At 42.0% G+C, this 27,220-nt stretch overlaps 1 protein-coding gene across 2 annotated transcripts in view; it reads left to right on the plus strand.

Annotated features, from left to right (window-relative positions):
- The window catches only part of LOC126291671 (uncharacterized), a 244,002-nt gene that overhangs the window by 124,499 nt on the left and 92,283 nt on the right, over positions 1 to 27,220 (plus strand). For both annotated transcript variants that reach the window (XM_049985251.1, XM_049985252.1), the window contains exon 4: positions 25,387 to 25,554. In XM_049985251.1, coding sequence (XP_049841208.1) covers positions 25,387 to 25,554 — 168 coding nt within the window. The remainder of the gene's footprint in view (positions 1 to 25,386; positions 25,555 to 27,220) is intronic.

Below are 27,220 nucleotides of genomic sequence, written 5' to 3' on the forward strand. Positions count from 1 at the left end.
CAGCGCCTGGAAAAAACGAACACCTATAGCTTTCCGCGCGAGCTGCGATGATGATCGCTTATCCCTATGTAGGCCGGTGTCAACAAAATATTTTTGCATTCGTTGGAGAAAACTGTCCGCTGAAATTTCGTGAGAAGATCCCGTCGCAACGAAGAACGCCTTTGTTTTAATGATTTCCACCGCAAATCCTGTATCACATCCGTGACACACCCTGCCATATTTCTCAACAATACATAACGTGCTGCCTTTCTTTGGGCTTTCTCGATGTACTCCACCAATCCATTCTAGTGAGGATTTCACACCGTGCAGCAGTATTTCAAAAGAGTGCAGCCAAGCATAGTGTAGGCTGTCTCTTTAGTTGACCTGTCGCATCTTATAAGTATTCTGCCAAAAAACCCAGTTTTTGGTTCACCTTCCCCACAACATTTTCTATTATACTCAGAATCATAGTATCTTCTTAGTAATATACTTCAACAGCAACATATCAACTACCTGATTTTCTGAGCATCCATGTCTTCTTGGCAAACTGGCAACACTTCTTCCTTAACCACCCTATTTATCGGGATGAGTTTTATAAAAGACAGGGTAGGTTAGGCTGTTTTCACAGTTATTTCTCAATATAATCTACCCTTACTTCGATTAATGTTTTCAAGTTAGATAACAATTTTTCTAATATATAACTCTGCATAAGACTAATGAACAGTACACAGGTTGAAACCGAATTCCAACGGAAAATTGTTGGACGTTGTTCAACGATATTTTCCTAGTATTTTGGTATAAGGGACTCATGATCTCCGGTGGCTCTTTATACAGGGTGTTACCAAAAGGTACGGCCAAACTTTCAGGAAACATTCCTCACACACAAAGAAACAAAATATGTTATGTGGACATGTGTCCGGAAACGCTTACTTTCAATGTTAGAGCTCATTTTATTACTTTTCTTCAAATCACATTAATCATGCAATGTAAACACAAAGCAACAGAACGTACCAGCTTGACTTCAAACACTTTGTTACAGGAAATGTTCAAAATGTCCTCCGTTATCGAGGATACATGCATCCACCCTCCGTCGCATGGAATCCCTGATTCGCTGATGCAGCCCTGGAGAATGGAGTATTGTATCACAGCCGTCCACAATACGAGCACGAAGAGTCTTTACATTTGGTACCGGGGTTGCGTAGACAAGAGCTTTCAAATGCCCCCATAAATGAAAGTCAGGAGGGTTGAGGTCAGGAGAGCTTGGAGGCCACGGAATTGGTCCGCCTCTACCAATCCATCGATCACGGCTTCTCAACGAGAAGCGTACGAACACTTGGACTGAAATGTGCAGGAGCTCAATCGTGCATGAACCACATGTTGTGTCGCACTTGTAAAGGCACATGTTCTAGCAGCACAGGTAGAGTATCCCGTATGAAATCATGATTGCGTGCTCCATTGAGCATAGGTGGAATAACATGGGGCTCAATCAAGGCATCACCAACAATGCCTGCCCAAACGTTCACAGAAAATCTGTGTTGATGACGTGATTGCACAATTGCGTGCTGATTCTCGTCAGCCCACACATGTTGATTGTGAAAATTTACAATTTGATCACGTTGGAATGAAGCCTCATCCGTAAAGAGAACATTTTCACTGAAATGAGGATTGACACATTGTTGGATGAACCATTCGGAAAAGTGTACCTGTGGAGACCAATCAGCTGCTGATAGTGCCTGCACACGCTGTACATGGTACGGAAACAACTGGTTCTCCTGTAGCACTCTCCAAACAGTGACTTGGTCAACGTTACCTTGTACTGCAGCAACTTCTCTGGCGCTGACATTAGGGTTATCGTCAACTGCACGAAGAACTGCCTCGTCCATTACAGGTGTCCTCGTCGTTCTAGGTCTTCCCCAGTCGCGAGTCATAGGCTGGATCGTTCCGCGCTCCCTAAGACGCCGATCAATTGCTTCGAACGTCTTCCTGTGGGCACACCTTCGTTATGGAAATATGTCTCGATACAAGCGTACCGCGCCACGGCTATTGCCCCGTGCTAATCCATACATCAAACGGGCATCTGCCAACTCCGCATTTGTAAACATTGCACTGACTGCAAAACCACGTTCGTGATTAATGCTAACCTGTTGATGCTACGTTCTGATGTGCTCGATGCTAGTACTGTAGAGCAATGAGTCGCATGTCAACACAAGTACCGAAGTCAACATTACCTTCCTTCAATTGGGCCAACTGGCGGTGAATCGAGGAAGTACAGTACATACTGACGAAACTAAAATGAGCTCTAACATGGAAATTAAGCGTTTCCGGACACATGTCCACATAACATCTCTTCTTTATTTGAGTGTGAGGAATGTTTCCTGAAAGTTTGGCGTACCTTTTTGTAACACCCTGTACAGTTTGGAGAGAAATGAACTGTTCGACGTGCTCTGGTTCGTTGGTCGGTAGGCTCACCAGTTGTGGACGCCTCCTTATGCGGGATCGTCTCCTTACATGAGCATATTTTACGAGATTCAGGTTTGTGCTCACATGGACCAGGTTGCTAAGATTATCGTCTCCTTGGAAGTACAGGGTGCATAAAATAAAATGGCCCGAAAAACATTTTATCCACCTAAACACAGGCGGCACAACAAGTTCAGTTACCTATCTTAAGATAGGGTACATAAAATATTTTCCTGTCCTGTTTTATTTTGCCTATATTGTAGTACGGCAGACAATTAGGATTCTTGAGCGTTGATGTTAAATCGCTGTATACTCTGCCAAGATTATGGTGGTCGAATTTTTGAATAGTACCTGTAAGGGTACAGTTCCACATTTACTAGGGAGTTAAGCAACACATTCTTTTCTTGAAAGCAGGTTGGTTTCATTCAAGGTTGCAAATACACCATATAAATCCCCACTCTTTTGGCTAGATAACGCTATTTTCCAACAAAATCTCTGTTCAATGTGACTGCCTTACACCATCATAACGTGTGAGACTGTATGCCCGCATGCTACCACTCTAAATGTCGACGTTAGAGCCAAAGTCTTGCTGCATTAATAACCTCCCCATCATCTACATATTGGACTATAGGGTGGATGAAGGAGAATAGTCGAATTAAGTTTTATGAGCTCCTCTCAGGTGCACACATGGGCGAGGCCTTGCATTTTCATGGCCAAGTTCCTTTGCATTTTTGTGGCGATGAACATGCTCAGTTCGTTTCTTCGATTTTCTGAAGGCACCACAAAACACTACATTCATTGTTGCAACATGTTGGATGACATCAGAATAACGCTTTCAGAATCTCAGGAGACCCTCGTCATGACTACCAGCTGAGGGTGAGCCTTTGGACTATTTCTTTGCAGGACAGGTGGTGCAGCGCCACTCTACCCTTCCCATTTTGTTTCTGGTTCGAAGTGACGAACCCATGTTTCATCGTCTGTGACGATGTTCCACAAGAAATTGTCACGACCAGTCTCGAAACGTACAAGCAATTTCACAGAAATAGTCCGCTGTTAATCTTTATGTCTTCTTTTATGTGCCAAGGGACCCAACGGGTACAACCCTTTCAGTACCCCAACTGGTAGATGAATGTGTCAGCACTATCAACAGAGACGTTCAGCTGAGCAGCGAGGCATTTGATTGTGATACATTGATGGCCTCAAAAGGGAGTATCCGCATGTTCCAACATTGCAAGAGTGTACTAAACAGAATACATCACAATTAAATTATTACTCTGTAATGAGCCATCAGAGATCACAGTTCCCTTGTAACATAATATTCAGAAAATACTCCTGGACAACCTGAAAAATTTTGTTGGTGGAGACCAGGTTCATGCAGTAGTTAACCTCTCCATTAGGTGAGTATCTCTAACCTCTTTTCTTTTAGATTAGAAAACAAGCAGTTCGACTCAAGGAAGAAGGGTGGAGAAGTAAACTTCCTTACAAAAAAGTGAAGCACCCAGAAAGGGAAGAGGAAACTGAATGGAACTTCACACTTTGGGAGGGTATATGATGAGTCATAAAACCATTGTATCCTCTTCTGAAGCAATCTGGCCCACAACTGTTGTGACTAGTCCTTGATATCCAGGGCCAGAGTTGACATCAAAGTTGGTCCCACATATTTACCATCGGGGATAGACCACGTGATCTTCTTGTCCATGACACTACCTCAACATCAGGCATACTGTTCATAGAGACACATGACATGTCAAGATGAGCACCGTACTGTTGAAAAATGGAATCACAATACTGTCACATGAGAGGTATCACATGAGGACGCAGGATCTCCATAACATTCTGCTGTGCGACCAGTGTTCCGTCAGTCACACCACCTCTGTGCCTCTTCAAAAGGTTGGAAGTATAGGTCAGGGTAGTGCAGAATCATAATTCATCGCTGAATAAAATGCGACCCAAGCATCAGCAGCATCCTGGTCATAATTCGGCTCCAGATGCCGCCGTTTGTGTTAAGGGATTAATGACACCATATGCATGGGATGGTAATCGCCTAGAGCGGCTACTGCTGGTCTCTGAACAATGATACAGTATTTTCCAGGATCTCCATTATTTGTTGTAGCATGGCTGGCGGACATGTATGGCAATCATCCACTGTGGTGATCAGACAAGTTGACAAGAACCTTGACGATGAGTGTGCCTACCATCACGTGCCCATGCAGTCCAAGATCAAGTGCCCATTGCAATCCAATGCCACTGTAACATCTAAATGCCCCATGTACCTGAAGATTGCACGATTCGACCAGCTGGTCAAACAAACGCCACAATGAGACTTCACTTCAAATTCTATCAGGTGCTGATAATGCGGTAACATAAATGTCGCATCTGCGCATCCTTCACAGTGTTCCCACCTCTTACATACCCTCAAATGCTTGGTATCAACTCGAAACACGAAGAACACTAATATATTCTGACGGAAGTTCTACCTATCACACTGAGTCGTACCCTTAACCATATACACAGACGTCAATGGTGTATACACGTACGAAATTACATTGACATCCAAACACATCTTCTGGAAGCTTGACCTTTTTTGTCAGGTAGTGCATTTCGTCATGTTTTATCATCGGAACGATTGGTGGGAGAGAAGGTGCATTGTCCTGCTTCATAAACACTTTCTTGCTAATCAATCTTGGTCGCTTCCACTTATTATGTAAACGTTTCAACGAGTTTCGTGGTGAAAATCAGTCATTTGTTTTCCCTTTTCCATACCATCATCGTCATCAGACAACTGGCATCACTGCTGGATAAAAAAACATTATCTAGATTTTTCCATACACGTCGAATATTCAGATATAAGAACCCCCAGTACCCCTGCATGTTTCTTCTGTCATCCAGCCATGTTCTGTCAGGTCACATCAATCTTTCCACATGACTTGGCATCCAACAGAGGACTTCCTTGGCACACTCATTACTCACTCACCCAAGTCCATTTCATTATTACTACAGTCATAATTACCCAGTCTATTCCCTGATCAATTTTCTCTCCTAATTCCTGTCACACATTTCTCCAGTACTCGGTGAACAACCATTAGTTTTAATGTTTTCACAAAAAAGTCGAACTGTTATAAGAGTCAGTCGAAACTAGTGATATTCATTGTAAACTCTCCATTTCAAACCAAGACTTTGTTCAGTTTACTGACAGTACTCCAGACCATATTTCTGTTATTTTCTATTTGTGTCCATCCAGTCGCTGCCTGAGGTGCGCTGAATACACTCACAGAAATGAAAAGAATTACACCATGAAGTACGAGCCCACATTTATCGAACTTTGTGCACATGCCCATCTCATAACGGATATTAAATGAGTAATATTTCGTTCCATTCAGAACTGATGTCCAACGTCAACATCATCAGTATGAATGTGCCCCCCCACACCCCTACCTCCCAAATTGCCCGTCAGCACATATACAGTCTTCTGTTCCTTATGTCATGGAGAGACTCTGCATTTCATATTGAGGAATTTCTTGACATGGCTGAAACACATTCTGCATTACTTCGTGAAGGCTACTGTCAGGAGGCTGGATTGAAAGTATACATCTTCCTATGGCAACGCAGACCCACTTTATGAATGACAAATCAGGGGATCCAGCAGATCACTCATGGATCTGTATGTTTGTCAAGGAGCTTCTGGTGTGAAATGCAGTGCGGGAGCTTGCGTTATCCTGTTGAAATACGCCGTTTAGAACACTGGTCATGAAGCGTATGCAACAGGATTTACATTCTACCGAATATTGGCGAGCATTCATTGTCCCTTCATTAATTACCAAATCAGTCATTCTGTCATGCCCGATATCGCCACACGCCATGATTACAGAAATTGGTGAGGGATGTATCTCGAGAATAGCTGCTTCCTCTGACCTTTCACCTCCGTCTACGGATGCGTTGAAGTGGATTGACGCCACAAACAGAAGCAACGACTACAGTAAGTCATTCAACGCCCCATTTGTCTTTGGCTCCATGGCACGCATATCCTGTCGCCTGTAGTATGGCGTCAGCGGTAAATGACATACCGCAACACGAAATCTCAACCGACCTGCCAGTTATCTGTTCTCGAGACTCTGTGGTGACACTCTGCTTGTAACCTTTCCTAATGCAGTCTAATAGAAGCTCCAGTATTTACATAATATGAAGTTTCACTATTCCTGTTACAGGCTTCTAGGAGCAATAGAGGGCACAGTTTTTTATGTTTACAAGGTCTGTATTTATACAGTGTCTGTATCTCTAAATTAGAATGTTCTTCAGACTGTATAAACACAGACATTGTACAATGAAGGCTTTCACAATTGGACGTATCACCATGGTCGAAGAAATTTTTCTGTTCCTGAAGTTTCGTTCAGAGCTGCGCTGGACATCTTCAGAGGTGGAAATCTTCTGCCAATGTCGAGTTTTGCCTACGGACAAGTCGGACGTCTGAGAGTGACATAAATATTCTGTCAAGTGGGCGAGGTCGAATTTACATGTGACCACCAGAGATAATCTTTGTCGGAGATAAGACTGAACAAGCAGTTGCCGCCTGTCAAGGATAAAACTTAGTTATGCATACTGCAGAGCGACTGTCCATATATCATTGAGTTTCATGGTTTCTGCTATGCTGTTAAAATTATCATCATGTTTATATATTTCGATGGCTATACATGGATAACAATTTGTCATAATAGATAAAATTTTGGTTTCAGAAAACTATGAGAAACTATTATTCACAGCTTCATAGAGAGGCCATCCAAATAGTGATAATATTATCACAAAAAAAGAAGTCGAGAAACTCAATAATTCCTGGACAGTGGCTCTGTAAAATCGATAGAAAATTTTTTATCATTGACAGACAACAATCGATGGGTAAGTTTTATCTCTGATAAAAATTATCTCTGCTGATCAAGTATAAACTCGACCACACACGCTTTATACATTATTTGTGTCGCTCTCAGACTCGTTTGTCTTTCACATGTCGCAAACAGCAGACGCCAATTCAGGGTGGCATGACTGAATAAAATCTTCTTGATTTTTAATCCCCATTAATTCCAATAAAATTCTCGAGCTGTCGATGGCTAGCTCCTCCATCATCGTCAGGAGTAAAACTACTGAATGCCGAGATTGGCACTTGGGTTCGTTATCAAAACGCCCTATTCACAGTTCGTGAGGATATCCTGAAGTTTGAGATTTGAAAATGGTCAGACCTTTAACTTTATTTTACATCCACAATGAATTTCCCAGGCTTGGGCTCCTTATCAAAACTTTTTCTACTAAGTCCACTCTGCAATCCTAGAAGCTGATAATAGAAATTGGGAAACAGCATGTATATTTTGCGTACACAACAAGATTTTCAACCAATGTCTGTTGCCTTGAGCGGCATCGCTTCTGATTTTGTTGCAAGTGAAACATATGCCTTTCCAAAATCTAAGAATCCAACTCAAAGAGACAGATCAAATCCAATGTTGTGATCTAGAATTTCCCTTGTGATTTTAAAATGCTTTGTTCTCCTGTATCGTCTTTTATAGCCAATTTGTTCCTCTGTCTGGTTAAAACCCAATCATGCCACGAAGAAAAAATGTTGAACTGTTCCATGTTAAATTCATGTCCTAAATGGATATTCAGTAATAATAAAGTTACATACTCTTACCTTCATCACACAAACTTCTAATTAAAGACGAAAACATAATTTCTTTTTAAGGTAAGTCAGAAAGTGGTATACTTATTTGTCTGAAACGCCACCAATAACTGTTTATTTATTTATTTAACCTGATCTGATTAGGCCCATCTGGCCCTCTCTTACATCATACCAGTGTTTAAAACATGCAATACATTCTTAACATCATACATTACTAAGAAATTACAATTTTGATATGACAAGTAATATTAAAATTAGATGAGCATCTAAAGTGCAATGTTTCAAGTAATAGTACAAACTAATTAAGTTAATGATGACAGTACTTCTACAATTGTAGCTGCTGTCACTAATAGTAATAATAATAATAATGAAAAATTTTATTATTATTATTATAACAATAACGATAGTGGCAGATGTAAAAAGAATTTAGAGGTGTAGAAGATAGATGTTAAGATAGATGGTCTCTGATATAGCGAATTCTGGGGAAAGGACACAGCATAGCTAAGAAAACTAGGAACAGAGCAATATGTGGTTGGGAAGGCGGATGTAATGAGTGTATTCTGGGGCAATGGTAATCATTATTGTTGCTTTTATAAATACTTCATTAACTGTCTTCTGAAGCTGGAGGTGTTATTCATTAATAGACATAACGTTAAATGAATACCTGTAGGAAGTGACGAGAATTGAAGTGCACAGACAAGAGAGCAAAAAAAAAGAACTCATTAAAGAATGACCAGTGACGAAGAATAAGCAAATGTAGGTGTGTAGTGCTTTAAATCATTAAAATATTGAGCGTAAAGTTCTTACAGTCACAATCCACAAAAAGACATACCTTCACATAGGTCAATTCAAAGGTTACATAATTGTAAAACTTCTAAATAAATATGGGACAGATGAATATGGACATACTTTCATTATAAAGTACCAACAAAAGTACTCAGACATACATATAAAGTAGCACTATTGTGATGAAAGCTGCACACAATATATACAAGTATAAACTTTATGGAATTTTTTAATACCCTTGCATAAGTCTAGGAATAATGCTTCTCAGCTATTTACTGCAAGTAGCTTGATGTTGTCGTGGTCCTCAGTAATAATCCTGGTTTAATGCAGCTCTCTACTCTACTCTATCTCAATGTCCCTGCAAAACTACTGTTACCTAAATCCACTTGAATCTGTTTACTGCATTCATCTCTCAGGCTACCTCTCCAATTTTTACCCACCACAGTTGCCTCAGTCAAAAATCTAGCAACCTCCTGATGTCTCAGGATGTGTACTACTAATTGATGATTTCTTTTAGTCAATTTGTGTCAAAAAATTTCTTTATTCTCCAGTCAACTTTAGTGTTTCTTCATTATAACCCGATGTACCCCAGCATTAATCACCAGCACTACTTTTCAAAAACTATTCTCTTCTTGTCTGAACTATTTATTGTCTATGTTTCACTTCCATACAAAGGTACCCTCCAGACAAATAACTTCAGAAATGATTTCCTAAGACTTAATTTTATATTCGATGTTAAAATAGTTCTCTTTCCAGAAACGCTTTACCTGTTATTGCTAGCCTGCATTTTATATCTTATTTTATATCATATCTACCTCGGCCATCACAAATTACTTTTCTAGTCAAATACCAAAGGTCATGTACTACTGTAACTCATTTCCTAATCTGTTTAACTCGCCATCGCATGCTTTTATTCGAATACGCTCGGCTATTATTGTTTTACTTTTGTTGCTGTTACAAATAGATTCAGAGTAATAAAATATGTAACATTAGATCTCACAACGTTCATAATTCCCATAAGCTGCAGCATGGGAAAAATGAGTTTGTTGAAATACCTAGTCAAAATTATCGATAATACCACACCCATTTACCTAGGAGCTGTATTACGTTTTATGAAAACAGAACTCAGAACTGTCTTCCCAGCTTCCCTGCTTCAACGATTTTCTGGAGTTTGGCTTCTACAGTCTCGCCCCCCGATCTTGACTTGTACGATGTCATCATTCTTTCCGTTTTACTGGTCTTCAAAACTTCTGTCTTCCGTATGTTTAACCCAAAGAATACATATAGTCTGCCTATTTTATATTATTTATTTAGTAGTAGACGAGGAAAACAGCCTGTAATCAAATGAAGACCGACGATGCTCGTGAAGTGGTAATTGTCTTTACTGGTCCAAAAAGAATATCACAATCCCGAAGAAGGGACTTTTATTTCTTTTTCTCATTTTAAACACAAAGAAATTTAATTTCAAGAATTAGTATTTAAAAAAGGGAAGGTGAAAAAAGAAAAAAAAGATGAAGAATGAAGCCTGTGAAACTAAGCAAAGAAGGCATTTTTAGAGATTGGCAATATGGACTATTAAGGTGAGATGGAAGGCCCACTAAAACCAAAAAACCAAAACAAAAAAAGACGGTAAGAACATGGTCCATGAAATCCAAGGTTCCAAGTTCGAGTCATCCTCTGATACATAGTTTTAATCTGTTCAAGAAGTGTTAACTTTTTTTTTTACATTGTCATTCTCTATGCCCACAAATTCCACGAAGGAATTTTTAATTCTCCATTGTTCCTGTATGCTTCTTTCTGTTACTGTCAATCCAGTCGTTGGCTTTAATTACCCGAAACACAAAAATCAATCTTCTATTTCTATGACTGCACTGTTAATTTGAGCTATTTTCTTCGCGATATGTTGGTAATAAGGGGAGGGTATTACACCTCGGTGCATTTTTCGCACTTTCGCCTTTGGAATTCCATGAAGGAATTTTTCATTTGTTGTTCTTGTGTGTTTCTTTCTTTTACTGTACGTCCAGTCGTTGGCTTATTACTATATTTTTAAATGATGACATTCACATTTTTAAGTGCCGCAGGCTGTTTACTGCAATTACAAAAATTACTCCAGAAAATTAAGGTTTTTCCAGATGTGCAAACATGTTCCACGGAAGATCATGGTCATGTTTCTAGAAACAAATATGCGATTGAAATGTAAAAGCGTTGCAATTGAGAAAATTTCGTCAATACTATATTTAATAGTCTGTCTGTTACATTATTACTCTGCTACATACCAACAACCAGTAAGTTAAGTCAAGTGAAGCAGGACTACTACCAGAAATCAGTTAGAAGTTAAATACTTGGTGAAATAGAAGCTGTGGATATTTGGTAGCGCGAGTACGTAGAATATATATTCAGATACTGTTGCCACAAATAGAATTGTGATTATGCTACCTGTAATTGCACCAATCACGCAATTATACCAAATCATACGACGCCGTACAATGCCGGAAGCAACAAGAGAAAGACAACAAGTTCTATAAAAATTAGCAGTTTTTCGTTCTTTATATTATCGATTTGATAGTCGATGTCAATCTCGGCGATCGACACCGCCACAAAGCTTTTGGAAACTAAAGCCCGGTCCACACGCAACGATCTGTCTGCGCAGACATCGGCGCAGATGTCTGTACATGCAATTGTGGTGTGTTCACACGACACAAACCCCAATCTACTACTCGTCCCCCATCTGTCGGTGTAGAAAAGAAATATCAGTGGCAAGCGACTACGCTTCCCGTAAACGTCAGAAATTTAATTCAGTTACTTTGAAATATATAAATGGAGGAAGTTCTGTTGTGGTCTGTGTTCGCAACTCGTGTTGCAAAAAACATTCAGACCAACCGCAGGAAACAGAAAAAGCGGTCGAAATGGTGTAGACAGTGGCTGCTAAAGGGAAAGCAGTTTTCTCACGAAAATTTACTGCGAGAGTTGCAGGGTGAACCTAAGAAAGCCAAGCAGATCAAAATACCTTAACGTTAGCTGGTATACTTGATCTACTCCTACATCAGATCTTCTAGATTTCTGAACTTTGGATAACTCTTTTCGGTAAACACTTCGCAACGAGTTTATTTTTTTTATTACTGTTTCTCTGTTTGCCGAGGCGTCAACTGCCCGCAATTTTTCAATTAGAGCATTGTATGCTGCTGTCTTTTTGTCTCGGTCACTATATTCTTTACATTTAATCTTCCACAAACATGGGTGGTTTCTATATATTTCAATCAATTCACTTGCAAACTCTCAAGAACACTGTCGAGTATCAGCCATTTTAAAGCCCTGTGCGCACAAATACAAACACTAGACTGAGCAAACAGCTGTTTCGCGCCAGATTTGCGAGGGTCTCCTGTCCACACGCTCCAACTTGTCTGCCCAGATGTGGTTTGAACCCACAGATTTGAGAGGTTTCGCTCAAACCTCAACTCCAACTTCCAGGTTTGCACACACCTTAGGTTGGTGCAAATCTTCTGTCCTCACGCAACGATCTGTCTGTGCAGATGTGATATGCGCAGCCATTTGGGCAGACAGATCGTTGCGTGTGGACGGGCCTTAACACAGATTTCAATGTTCAGGATAGGTAAAACTGTTAAGACATTAAAGAAACTCAGTTAATTTGCAAACTTTCACAAGAACCGTGGTAAAAGACCTCCTGTTTCAAGGTACACGATGCTACACAACCAATGAACTATAGTCCACGTGTTTTATAAATAGTTCTAAAAATATATACCATTTAACCACCATAAAATTCTGAACCTGAAAAACTAACAATACATTCCGAATAGCTTTAATATTTTATACAGCACTAAAATGCGAAGATGGCGAAATATTTACAAATGCTGCACAAAACACAGCTCATGCCTAACAACAGTGATAACTGTAGAAAACTGCTTAAACTGTTTATAACGGTCTCTAGTAAGTGTGCCTTCATGGCACTAAATTCAGTCACTAGACTGAAATACTGACCAAAAAATATTGTGTTTTCCTAGGTATACTCTTACTGTAACTTGTAGTCATGCGTACTTCCAAACTTGCTCTTTTGCTCTTCCATTTATTGTTGAAGTGTACCTGCACTAGAGGCAAACTGTACACTCTCATGCACAAAACGAGTGTGCTTAAGGTACGTTTCACTAACATGTGTATATTCTCAATGATTCACCAGTTTACGAGTATGTAAATTTCCTATAGAACTGCGGGAATAGTTCCTAAGATACACTATCTTCTTGTTTTAGCCATACAATCCTGAAATTCTGTCTTTTCACATTATTACACTATCTGTACTGCATGGATCCCATGGAGAGTGGTCACTGGAGGGTGGAAAGAAAGATATACATTTTACTTCACTCACGAGCAATACAGTGACTGACTTTACATCACCGTATCACTGTGTTACTTGTAATTACAAATGAACTTAAAACTTTACAATTAAGATTTTCTGTAAAGATTCTCGTCAATGAAGCAGGAGGAGTAGCCCAACAGATGTTTCTTTAATTGCATCTTACACTCCACCAAATTATAAACATGACATTTTATGTGCTCTGGTAGGTTGCCCAATACATTTGTAACCACGTATCTAAACACTTTATGTACTAATGTTAAGCCACTGAAGGCCATTTAAAGGTTATTTTTTGGCCCTGCAGTTAATGTTCTTAACTGGTTTTCTGAAAAGAGGAATACTAATAACGGCAATAGACATAAATGTATTATTATAGTGGTAGTCATTAATAGCTATCGTAATTACCAACGTTTCTCTGTTCACAAAAAATAGGTAAAAGAGTGAATATAACACTAGAACCATCTGCATGATGTTCTAGAATTAAAACCACATGTACACTGTTCATTCATATTGAAGTAACCACCACCAAAACCCCAAATAACCACTTTTTTCAATGTGGACCACTGTCAGATGTGCAGGAAAAGAGTCAGTGACGTTCTGCAGGTACCGACAGGAATGTGGAGACCTGTCAACTGCAGTGCCACGGGCAGCTGCGCTAGGTTTCAAGATTGAGGATCCAGGCGCAAACAGGCCGATCAATGTGGTCTCACAGATTCTTGGTTGGCTTTAAATCTGGAGAATTTGGTGGAATTCACGGCCGAGGGAGTACAACAAACTCTCACCGGTGGTCTTTGAACCACACGTGTATGCTGCGAGCTGTGATAACGTTGCATTGTCCTGCAGGTAGATGCCATAGTGCCGATAAAAAAAAACTGCATGTAAGGTGGACATGGTCCCCAAGGATACTTGTGTTAATCCATCATGCCTTCCAAAAGGACAAGACCACCCGGGGAATGGTACGAAAACATTCCCCAGACCACAATTTTCCCTCCTCTGGCCTAGTCGTCTGTCCGATGGAGCATAAAACGTGATTCGTCTGGAAACGGTCACTCATCACCACTCAGTGGATGTGTAGTTGCAGTACTCACGTGCAAATCCAGCCTTTGTCCGTGATGAACATTAGTCGGCACAGGTTCATGAACCAGGTGCCTGCTGCACAGGTCCATACGCTTTAACTTTCGCCGAACTGTCGTTGAAGAGACACTGTTGGCAACCCCTTGTTTCATCTGAATGGTCAGTTATGCAACAGTTGTGCGTCTGTTCGCCTGTGAACAACTCCACAACCGTCGTTATCCCCTATATCTATGGCCTTTGGTGCACCATAGCTGCCTTGGTGGTTATCCATGGATAGTATAATTAAACCACGGCACTATACGAACAGTTTACCAACTTAGCTGTTTCGGAAATGCTTCCATCCCTGGCCCTGGACCTCATGTCCTTTTGGCCGTCAGAAAAATCGGTCTGTTTCCGCATTACGACAACGACTGCACTATTTTTCACCCCCCCCCCCCATCCCCTCCCCACCCCAACAAGTTTTATATACCTCCATGTTGTATTATAAAACGTAACAGCATGTGGGGTGCATACTGTAAGACCTTCGGTACACACACCATCAGATTATTTGACTTGTCGCTCTAACGAAGTAGGCGAGTGTCAGCAATATGTCTTGTGGTCTTATCGTAGCGTGTTTATCTTCTGCTGTTAGGTCAGATGATAGAAATGCCACATGCAAGCTTAGAGTAGCAGACTGACTGTGACTAAAATTGTCAATCTGAAGTTCCTTGGGTATTGGTATGTTAATCTTATTCTCACATATATCTCTGATACTTGACAAAAGTGTCTATACATTTATCTTCATGGCTATGTACAGGAATGTGGTAATCTTCTTAGGTGCCGACTGAAACTTGACTATTGACTGGTACAGACAAATGTAGATCTCGTACAGACTGGTAAAGACTAATGCAGACTGAGTAATCGGAGGTCTGTACACTTGTTATAATACCTTGCGCATTCAGGTATCACTGTGCGAGTGTGATCCGCGAGGAGTAAAGGTTCTACATTAGCAGCAATCTCATTGTCTGCGTTACATATTAATACTTTGATCGGTGGAAGTAGAATTTGGTCCATCTCTAAGGCAGCGCCATCTCGTAGTGCGGAGATGGACGAGAGCTGCGCCTGTGCTGTCATGCTTAGCAGGGCGAGCTCTAGTGGAAAAGTTGTGTACACGCTGACTACGCGGAACTATGTACACAACACGGCATATCTGCTTCTCTGATGCCTTTACCATTTCTAAAGCTAAACTGACAGTCATCAAATAGACTCTCAATTTTCTTTTACAATCTTCTGTCAGTGCTTAATTTCTAAAATTGCAAGTGCCATAAAGCACCTCTTCAGCCATACAATCCGCCCATTCCCTACTCTCCCTAGCCACAAAAATCGCAAGTTTCGAATTCTGAAAATTGAGCATCGAGTTATGTTCTAACTAGGACACAGGCAGAGAAAAAGAAAAAGGCCTTGAGCACCATGGATAAAGGGACGTTTGGACGAGACGGCAAAATAAACCCTGACAAACACTCCCACATGGGTAGGTGCAACAGTTATCGCTGATCATCAGTTCTGATTAGAACTCAGTATGTTATGTGGTTTTGTCCATGATTACCCAGTTGGCCAAGGGGTGATACGCTGGCGACTGAATAGACCAGCACATTTGATCTACTTAAGGCAAAGTGTGTCTGTATTATACTCATTAGAAGTTCATCGTACCCCATGTTTCACAAATTAAGGCACCTCAACTCATTTCAGTTCCCTGCTGTTTAGACAGTACTTTCCCTTGTGAGTGGCTTTAGCATTCAGGTTCAGTGCATTGCTGTGGCTGATTTCCTGGCTTTAACCCACAGGCATTTCGATTGTGGGGCCTAATGGTAAGTGTTGTGTGTGTTACTTTGTGTAACATCAGCAACCTGAGACAGCATATCTGTAAGGCAGGATTAGTTCACCAAACCATACGGTTTATGCATGATAGGATCCCTATTCACCTCAATCTAGATGTTCTTCATTATTTAGATTACACTTTCTCATATGAGTGGATCGGGCAGTGATGTGCACTGGCCTTAATTCACTGGCCACATGGTTTTGGGTTTAGCGACCTAATGAGAAGTCAGAAATGCACTACTTTGGAAAACGACATCAACAACCTGTGACGGCACATCTGTGAAACGCTAGCAGTTCACCAAACCATCAAACCATATGGTTTATGAATGATGAGACCCAAACTCCCTTCAGTTTGAATGTACTCGACTATTTGGACAGTACTTACCATGTGGTTAGAGTGGGTGGCATACCCGAGTGTATTAGCCTGTCTCGTTTCTTAATCTCAATTCTCTCGACTTTCAGTTGTTGGGACACATGAAAAGAGTGTTTTATGCTGTTGCAGTTAACTACATCAATGACTTGAGGCATCATTTCCGAAATGCCTACATTTTTCGATAGGGCTTAGGTATCACAGGTGGCTTCATCAATACATGTTGAGTGTTTTTCACACTTCTGTTGCTGCCCATGACGCGCATTTCGGGCACCTGTTATCGTGCGTCTTGTATTTCAGTATGAAACACTGTAATATATATGTTCACAAACCTGTCTTATAACTATTTCATATTAAAGGTTTAGTTACAAGTTTCATTTGTAATTCATTTTATCCATTACGCATTTCAGCGGGCGGAAGGCCTCTTTTACCTAATATTCTCAGAAACGGAGATTCCTTGTTACTGTTTGAGAGAAAGCCAGGGTGTTACGTTGACTCTTGCTTATCCAAGAAGTACGGGTTATGTACTTATGACAGTGTATTATTGAATTACACTTATCACTTCCATTGATGTTATCATTCAACATTTTGTTTAGATCCTTTAAATTACCCAAGATTATGTTATAAATGTTTAGAAATACGTTATACAGCTGTTTAATGTTTTAGTCATTGCCGGAATTTTTCTTACCAGAAAAAATAATATGAGGTATAATTACAATACAAGTAGGACTAAAACCTATTTTTCCAAAAACTTCAGAGGTTTGAAAGGAATGGGTACACATCTATTCAACAGCCTACAAGAGAATTTAAATAGGTTTTGGGAGGTAACGTTGTTGTCAAGTTTGGCCTAGGGCTTTACTAAGCATGGTCCTGTTGGATGTGGTATGCTCTTGACTTCCTTTCACGTTTGGAATGACTTGCCAGTCATTGTATGAGCACATGCAGCGTGGCATTTTTCGCGATACAATTCATTGCCAGGGGTGCAAGATCTGACACGTGACAAGAAAATCTATTACTGAGGACTGAAACTTGTGGGTAATCTAGCGTAAACGAAGAGTGAACTGATGAACTTTCTGTAGACCACTTCACTCTACTCTATTGAAGAGTTTCTTCAGAAACATTATTCATCGGTCATTTGATTTCCACTGCAAGATAAACTACTGCATACCGTTACCATGGGCGGCTGTAGATATCTATCCAGGAGTTTGGAAGGGGACAAGACACTAAAATTGTCATAATTTTATGCAAAGAAATTGGTCTGGTTTCGAGACGTGTAGCGCGACAAGAACTAAAATTCTTAGGTAACGCAGAAAGCTTATTGCATCCCAAAGAAATGGTTATCCAATCACTTCTAGAACTGTATGAGAATTCTGTACTGAATAAAAAATGGGGTCTAGTGAAGCAGGGGATACAACCCGTCGGCTTTGACCAACGACTTCATACATTAGTCATAGATAGTAATGTCTTCACTTCGAGGCATAGATAATAAAACAGTTCTGTGTTCCGGGCAAGCGCTATCATTGTACATTAAAATTATTCGCAATGATATTGAGGTAACTTGTAGTATTAGTTTGTTACTGTAGAACAATTTATACTGTCTTATTTTCGTTTATAAGAATGGATTTGTCTGTTTGTGGGTATGTAGTTTTCGTTACTGTCTGTCTAGGCGAGCTTCGGTTATTCCTCGATATTTCCATGTGATAATTCACTTTTCCATGTGCTTCTTTCACTGTATTTCACTATTTTGATATATTTCACTGTTTTTTCCACCAATATGTGTATTTTCGTGTTGTGAAGGACGTAATAGAAATTTCTCAGCTGTCGATCTTCTTTCGTTTCCCACCACTAGTATCAGTACATTTTGGAATGTGTGCTTGCTATATCACAGGAGAAACCCCTGACACAACTGAAATTTGTATCCCGTCCTTCACTTCGCCTTTACACTGACGACACAACTAAAATTTGTATCCCGTCCTTCACTTCGCCTTTACACTGACGACACAACTAAAATTTGTATCTTGTCCTTCACTTCGCCTTTACACTGACGACACAACTAAAATTTGTATCTTGTCCTTCACTTCGCCTTTACACTGACGACACAAATAAAATTTGTATCCCGTCCTTCACTTCGCCTTTACACTGACGACACAACTAAAATTTGTATCCCGTCCTTCACTTCGCCTTTACACCGACACTATATATGTCAGTTGGCGAACAAGATACAAATGTTGCGTATAGCTATATAGCTCAAGTAAGGAATGGGATACTATTAGCGTCCAAGGCAACAAGAAAACTGTACCCCATAGTGAAGTACGTGATACAAATTCTACATGTGTCGTCTTCTTGTCTCCGTGAAGTTCAGTTGTGGTACAGGTTGCAAATGTAACTTACGTCTATTTCCACCTTTTCGTTACCAGCGTACATATATAGAGGTCAACGGAAGTCTGGTATACATATATTACATACGTAGGTTCTTCTGCCATGAGTAGTACTGATATGTATGGACTGGACTGTTAGTAATAGCGGAGAAGAAATAAACAACACATCTACAAGTTGTATCCCGTGTTCCACTTAGGGTTTACTGAAGCGGAGCATACATCGTTCAAGTGAAGAACACGACAGTAATGTTAGTGAAAACGAAGAAGTCGACTTACGACAAACTCGTATTCCGTACTGTACTTAAGCAACATACTTCGAGTGAGCTTTTCATTTGTATCCGGTGTTTCATTTACGGTTTGGTGAAGCAGGGGATACATAGTTCAGGTGAACAATCGGACAGCAATGCTAGTTGAAACTAAGAAATCGACGTACGCTGAACTTTATTGATTAAGTGCAGTACGGGATACAAGTAATAAAAATAATATCCCGTACTGCACTTAAGCAATACAGTTCTAAATAGTTTCGAGATACAACTGACATATATGTAAAGTGATGTATTCTTTGCTAGTAATATATTTCATTCATTTCTTTTCATTGTATTTTGCGGAGAAATACTAAGATACAAACACGCGATATCGTTAACGTGAAAATGCTTCTGACCCTTATATATGCGAAGCACAGTTTTTCTCTCTTGCATTCCTTTGTTTCTGAACATTCTTCTCAGCTCTTTCATCTTTGTAATACATGGTCTCTGGCCAATTCTGACGTCATTGGTCAAGTGTACTGCACATCCCAGAAGCTGCCTCCTCTTGCTTCCCTTGCAGTCGACTATGATTGATGACCGTTTCACATACATTCGTGAGTAGTTTATTTAAAAACACGTACCTGTAACGCGTAGCATCCCACGGCGGCACGTCATGGTGTGGAATCCACAAGGCACCAAAACGTCGGCGAACTAATTTGGTACATGAGCACTCAAGCACGATGTACAATTCACGTAGCTATGTCCAAGGCGCGAACGTTCCTTTCGAAGAAGTACTTACTACACCAACTTGCAAATTGCAGTGCAGGTTTAATATTCTGAAACTTGCTGCAGTAAGCAACAGATTAGTACTGAACCAAAAAGTGCGCAGGGATCAATAGGAAAAGAAAATACAGTGCCATTATATATACCTCTTTCTATCACTCGTCGCATGCGTTACTAAATTGGCTCATCATTTCATTTGCCACCGTAACCGCATCTGTGTTACGATAATATTTCGTACTGACAAACCAACAGCTGTAGTATGAAATATAGTTCTTCAGAACACCAGAGAGTATCGCAAACCACAGTCAAATACCTTACCACAGAAGTGTACTGTGCAAAAGGTACTTCAGTAACTTTTTCTTTATTTTTCCAGGAAAATTATGCCAACACACAAAAAATTCATCTAAATAATTACACACTGTCAGGATGTAAAAACTGTATTTCTCAGATTGCATTTGGTTTCCTGACAGGCTAAGTTAAAGATAATACTGATGAACCTCGTTATTACGATTTCAAATAACGTAAAATTCAACAAACACTGTCTCCTTTGAAAAATAAATAAACAAAGAGATTTCTTTTGTTTTACCTTTTACACTGTTTCCTTCACTTTGCACAATATTTTCGTTTGTTATAGAAAGCTCCCAAGTTCAACATTACTTCCACAAATTTTTGATCGTCAGAAGTTTAAATTTTATTTCTATTCTTCTCTTTCTTTTTATTCCTTCGGAATAAGATGACGATAGCCCACATTTCTCTATGTCGCTGCGGCTAGGACATTTAAGGTCCACATTTAGCTTTAAATACTGACAACAGGCAGCACTTACGTCCCTAATTCACTTTTTTCTACAGTTAGTGTAACTTACAATCTTTCAAACAACTTGTACGTGTAAATACAGAGACGTGCTACTGCCCACATACCTCCTCCCTTGGTATCCAATACATGAACTCAATAGTATAAATGCGTCATTTGTGCTGGACGCACCAAAGCATCTGCAAGGATTTTGCCGCCCCGTGCGAAAAGTTAAAGTACAGTTTCAGACATACTGCGGTCAACCTTTTTCACAGTCTTACATAATTTGAGGTCGACAGGCGCGTATCCAGGATTAGGTTCTTGTGGAGAGGGAAGAAAGCCATGGGGGGGGGGGGGGGGGGAAGGGGCAGGACGCACAGACCGTTAATGTCTCTCTTCCCCCCCCCCCCCCCCCACTCCCCAATATTAACTGCCATAACCCCCACTTTTAACGTACCACAGATGAAGAGAATTCTATAAGTGTCGATCAGATAATTTCAATTTGAGGGTTTTAATGCAGCAAATAGGCAATGCACCGCGAATCCGATGCGGGTAAACAAACACCGACATTGAGGCAAGGCATTAGTGTGGCACTAGTGTCTTTCAGACACGCGTGCGGTAAACGAGGAGACGTAAACTATGGCGTCGTTATTACCAAATGCGTCCAAACACGACAAACGTGCTGTTATACTTTTCTTGATTGTCTCACGGCAAACATCGATAGACATCCGCCGGAGAATTAAGAATGTGCAAGGGACACCATGTCTGTCGAAAATCTCCATTGTGGAACGGTGTTGCTGCTTCATGATAACGTACGTCCCTCATATCGCAAATGTCGTGATGGAGAAGTTACGCCAGGTCAAGGGGGAGTCTCGGGCACATGCTCTATAGCCCAGATCTCCACCCATGCTGTTGTTACGCCGTGGTCCCTTAAAAATGGGCCTTTAAAGGTCGACGTTTGCTGTCGGATGAGTGTGTGCAGCGGGCACTTACTGACTTCTACACAAAGCCGGACACAGTGTCTTACCAGACGGACATCTTCACCTGGTGTGTCGGTGAAATGATTTCCTCAGTGTTCACGGCCCTTTTGCATGATTGGCATACCGATTCTGGACTGTGCGGCTTTTGAAAGCAAAGTTTTTTGATCACCTCCAATAATAATAATAATTACACTACTGGCCATTAAAATTGCTACACCGTGCTGCAGACGCGAAATTTAACCGACAGGAAGAAGATGCTGTGATATGTAAATCATTAGCTTTTCAGAGCATTCACACAAGGTTGGCGCCGGTGGCGACACCTACAACGTGCTGACATGAGGAAAGTTTCCAACCGATTTCTCATACATAAACAGCAGCTGACCGGTGTTGCCTGGTGAAACGTTGTTGTAATGCCTCGTGTAATGAGGAGAAATTCCTACCGTTACGTTTCCGACTTTGATAAAGGTCGGATTGTAGCCTACCACTGTTGCGGTTTATCGTATCGCGACATTGCTGCTCGCGTTGGTCGAGATCCGATGACTGTTAGAAGAATATGGAATCGGTGGGTTCACGAGGGTAATACGGAACGCCGTGCCGGATCCCAACGGCTTCGTATCACTAGCAATCGAGATGACAGACATCTTATCCGCATGGCTGTAACGGATCGTGCAGCCACGTCTCGATCCCTGGGTTAACAAATGGTGACGTTTGCAAGACAACAACCATCTGCACGAACAGTTCGACGACGTTTGCAGCAGCATGGACTATCAACTGGGAGAGCATGACTGCGGTTACCCTTGGCGCTACATCACCGAAAGGAGCGCCTGCGATGGTGTACTAAACGACGAACCTGGGTGCACGAATGGCAAAACGTCATTTTCTCGGATGAATCCAGGTTATGTTTACAGCATCATGATGGTCGCATCCGTGTTATCTAGACACGCCCTCGGATCTGCACCTGGACAGGAAGTGAGTAGTGGATCTGTTGTAGGATGTGATAAGCGAAACAACGGATACTCACGAATGACAATTGTTTCCCGTTTCATCCCCTGTGAGGGATGGTGGTAGAAGTATCTGGAGACCAGTTTCATCCCGTGTAACCATCCCCCACACGAGAATGCATCCTCAACCTACCTGAACGTACACTGAGGGCAAGTACGGTGCACTGCCTTATTTGGTTTGGCATCGGTGTGCATGAAGGGGGTGCCGTAACTTATAAACTCGGTCCACATTTTGCACCGACCATCCAGTGGTGGCGTTCCCCAATTGTGGTAATCTCTGCAACCTGTGGCTTCTGGAGAGCAGATGTAAGCATGTTGGGTAACATCTTCTGAATCTCATAGCGAGGGTTTGGTTCTGGAATGAATGACCAGTTATTGATATGATCCATTGTGACGTAAGTACCTGCTGTTAAAATCCGAGATTGTGGATGGCGAAGCGTCATAAAAACGTTTTTTCCCCGTGGCATCTTACTCCGGAGGAGGCAGTACCCTGGAATCTCATGGTAGACTGTATACACTACGGCATGTGAAATACACATTGTGTTCAGAGCTTCAAGGATGGTGTGTGACAAGTGTTAGAAACCCACCATCTGTTCCTTGATCAGCTATGGTGATGCCATACGTCTTTCCCATCCTGCATTCCACTGTTACATTGACAAGCAGTACCAGGTCTGATGTCATCCCAATCGCATGACAACTGAATTGCTCCACTCCCTGATGCGAAATTAGTACTCTCTGCTCAACACATCACTATCTAATTTCGTTCCTAACCAGTTAATGCACAAGTTCACAAGACAAAATATTAGTCACCACTTTAAAGGAACACAAAGTTGCACTAAAGCACTGTAGGTGATGCAGAAATGGTGCAAGACGGTCATGTGACCTTCCAACTCAGACCTAAGTCACGGAAGCGAATTGCTTTGTGTGTGCCAGTAAGTTGTGTGTAATCAGCATAGTAAGATGGATTGACTTAGGAACATGACATACGACAAGATGGAGGTATTGTGTTTGGACGTGACCTAGGCCAACACTGTGAATGAAGTTGCCCAATTTTTCAACATATCAACATAGAATGTCTACAGTGTCTACAAGTGATGCTATACCATTCACAGTCATGTAATATGGCTTAGATCCTGACCGATAAGTACCAGAATGGTGTTACACGTTGCAGCGACAATCAGTTTCGAACCTGATAATAATGTTACTGCATGCAGGTCCATCTCAATCTGTTTCCAAGTGAACATTGGGAATGGAAAGCCACGCAATTGTTATTTGGAGTTGGTTGCCCCTCAAAAGAATTTTGCTCACTGAGGCGCCAAAGCTACACATCTTGAATCTGGACAGTAGCTGACAGGAGAAGGGGGGGGGGGGCGTATTGTCGTCTGGTGATTCTCGATTTTGCCTCTTTCCATCTGATGGAACACGCTCAGTGCTTCTGTGGCCGAATGAGGCGTTCATCCCGCAGTCTTCGGAGGATGTAGTCTGGCTGGAGGTGTCCTGTGATTTTTTTTTCATACCACAGTCTTGGCCCACTCATTTATCATCAACCTGAACAAAGAGGTTTATTTCGACAATCTCTATTACCACATGTTGTCCCTCCCTCTACATATTCATGATAAATGTCCTGTGGATACACCAATCTTTCAAGACGACATCAGCCATGGTCGGAGCTGTTTGCATATGTTCCAGGTTAGACGTTCACTCAGGCACCTTACAACATCTCATTTGTCTACAAACTACCCAATTATAATCATATAGACAACCTCTCGGATTATTTTTAAGTATCTAATATCTACCTATAGCACTGTTAAGAATAATTTTGCTGATATCAGGTCACACTGCCTGTCTTTTCTTTCGACTCTGAATTCTCATTTTCTTGGTTAAGTCTAATGGAAGCTGTATTGACGTACGTAATATAATCTTTAAAGGACTAACCTAGGTTGCAGGCTGTCAGTAAAAAATTTTACCCATTTCCATAGCTTATGCAAGCTACTGCCATGATGCTCAGCTCAAAGGTAGGTGGTTCGATTCTTCATGATGGAAGAAATTTTCACCTATAATGACTGGCCTGCAAAAGAAGGTGGTGGCTTAAGATCCAAAACTTGCCAGAGTAAGGTTGTTGGGCTGAACTGTTCCTCAGATAGGGATGTTAGTTCAGTAGAACCCTTAGTGCTATTGGACAAAAGTAATTACTGGCTTTCGCCCTCTCACTTCATTCATTGTAACTTAACGCAAACATCAAACCAAACTATACACACACCGTTTGCAGTAATCTACACAACACAGATACACTTTGGACACAATTCTCGTACATCTGCATTGTATGCAGAGAAAGAAAATCATTTCCAAATAGGTGAGCGTACCTACCCCTCAGGGTTTCTCAGCCAACCATGCTATATGATTTTACTTTGTTTTACAACAGACTTTGTGGAACCTACATTTTATTCCAACAGTTGTTCTCAAAGAGTGTCATGACTTGTACAGGTTTGATCATCTATCCCAGGTGAGTTCCGTTCTGTAATGAATTGTCTTGTCCAGATGTTCTATAAAAGAACAAGCGTCAATACCAATGCTGGCTCTGGGGGAACTTGTTGGCAGAGCTGGGCATTTTTTATGTGGGAGAGCACTAGAGTGACATTTCTGTGTGACGCATTCCCGCAGGCCCGTGGTCGTCCCCCAAGGCGCTGAGTGACTACCTGGACCGTATGTGGGCACTGGACAAACTGTACCCACTCAGGGGGCCATCTCCTGCGACCGTGCGGTCCACCCCCGCTCGAGAGTACACGCCCACGCCAGAAGGCGGAAAGACGCTCGGCTACAACTATGCAGGTATGTATACTACCTCACAGAACCACACCTCTCACGATGAATCTTAATATGTACAGCGAAAAAAAATCACTGCTGATGTTCCACATAGTTCATTTCTGGGGCCACTCCTGCTCTTTCCACGCGCACTGACAGAAAAGGAAGGTTTTACACCACAAAGCACCAGTCAGATATTCATCAAAATTTGGTGGAGATGTTCATCATATAACGGGTGAAATGAAATGTCGTGTGACGAGGGCCTCCCGTCGGGTAGACCGTTCGCCTGGTGCAAGTCTTTCGATTTGACGCCACTTCGGCGACTAGCGCGTCGATGGGGATGAAATGATGATGATTAGGACAACACAACACCCAGTCCCTGAGCGGAGAAAATCTCCGACCCAGCCGGGAATCGAACCCGGGCCCTTTGGATTAACAGTCTGTCGCGCTGACCACTCAGCTATCGGGAGCGGACATTAAATGATTAATCCTTACTTCCACTCTGAAATGATGCTGTCATCAATACGATAGTGAAAAGTGGTCCCTATATGTACTAACACCCACTTTTATTTCTTGTAGCATTGAAGGAAACACCCTCCGAATGTACACTCCTGGAAAGAACACATTGACACCGGTGTGTCAGACCCACCATACTTGCTCCGGACACTGCGAGAGGGCTGTACAAGCAATGATCACACGCACGGCACAGCGGACACACCAGGAACCGCGGCGTTGGCCGTCGAATGGCGCTAGCTGCGCAGCATTTGTGCACCGCCGCCGTCAGTGTCAGCCAGTTTGCCGTGGCATACGGAGCTCCATCGCAGTCTTTAACACTGGTAGCATGCCGCGACAGCGTGGACGTGAACCGTTTGTGCAGTTGACGGACTTTGAGCGAGAGCGCATAGTGGGCATGCGGGAGGCCGGGTGAACGTACCGCCGAATTGCTCAACACGTGGGGCGTGAGGTCTCCACAGTACATCGATGTTGTCGCCAGTGGTCGGCGGAAGGTGCACGTGCCCGTCGACCTGGGACCGGACCGCAGCGACGCACGGATGCACGCCAAGACCGTAGGATCCTATGCAGTGCCGTAGGGGACCGCACCGCCACTTCCCAGCAAATTAGGGACACTGTTGCTCCTGGGGTATCGGCGAGGACCATTCGCAACCGTCTCCATGAAGCTGGGCTACGGTCCCGCACACCGTTAGGCCGTCTTCCGTTCACGCCCCAACATCGTGCAGCCCGCCTCCAGTGGTGTCGCGACAGGCGTGAATGGAGGGACGAATGGAGACGTGTCGTCTTCAGCGATGAGAGTCGCTTCTGCCTTGGTGCCAATGATGGTCGTATGCGTGTTTGGCGCCGTGCAGGTGAGCGCCACAATCTGGACTGCATACGACCGAAGCACACAGGGCCAACACCCGGCATCTTGGTGTGGGGAGCGATCTCCTACACTGGCCTCTGGTCATCGTCGAGGGGACACTGAATAGTGCATGGTACATCCAAACCGTCATCGAACCCATCGTGCTACCTTTCCTAAACCGGCAAGGGAACTTGCTGTTCCAACAGGACAATGCACGTCCGCATGAATCCCGTGCCACCCAACGTGCTCTAGAAGGTGTAAGTCAACTACCCTGGCCAGCAAGATCTCCGGATCTGTCCCCCATTGAGCATGTTTGGGACTGGAGGAAGCGTCGTC

Source organism: Schistocerca gregaria, chromosome 9, assembly GCF_023897955.1.
Source record: "Schistocerca gregaria isolate iqSchGreg1 chromosome 9, iqSchGreg1.2, whole genome shotgun sequence".
Classification (NCBI taxonomy): domain Eukaryota; kingdom Metazoa; phylum Arthropoda; class Insecta; order Orthoptera; family Acrididae; genus Schistocerca; species Schistocerca gregaria.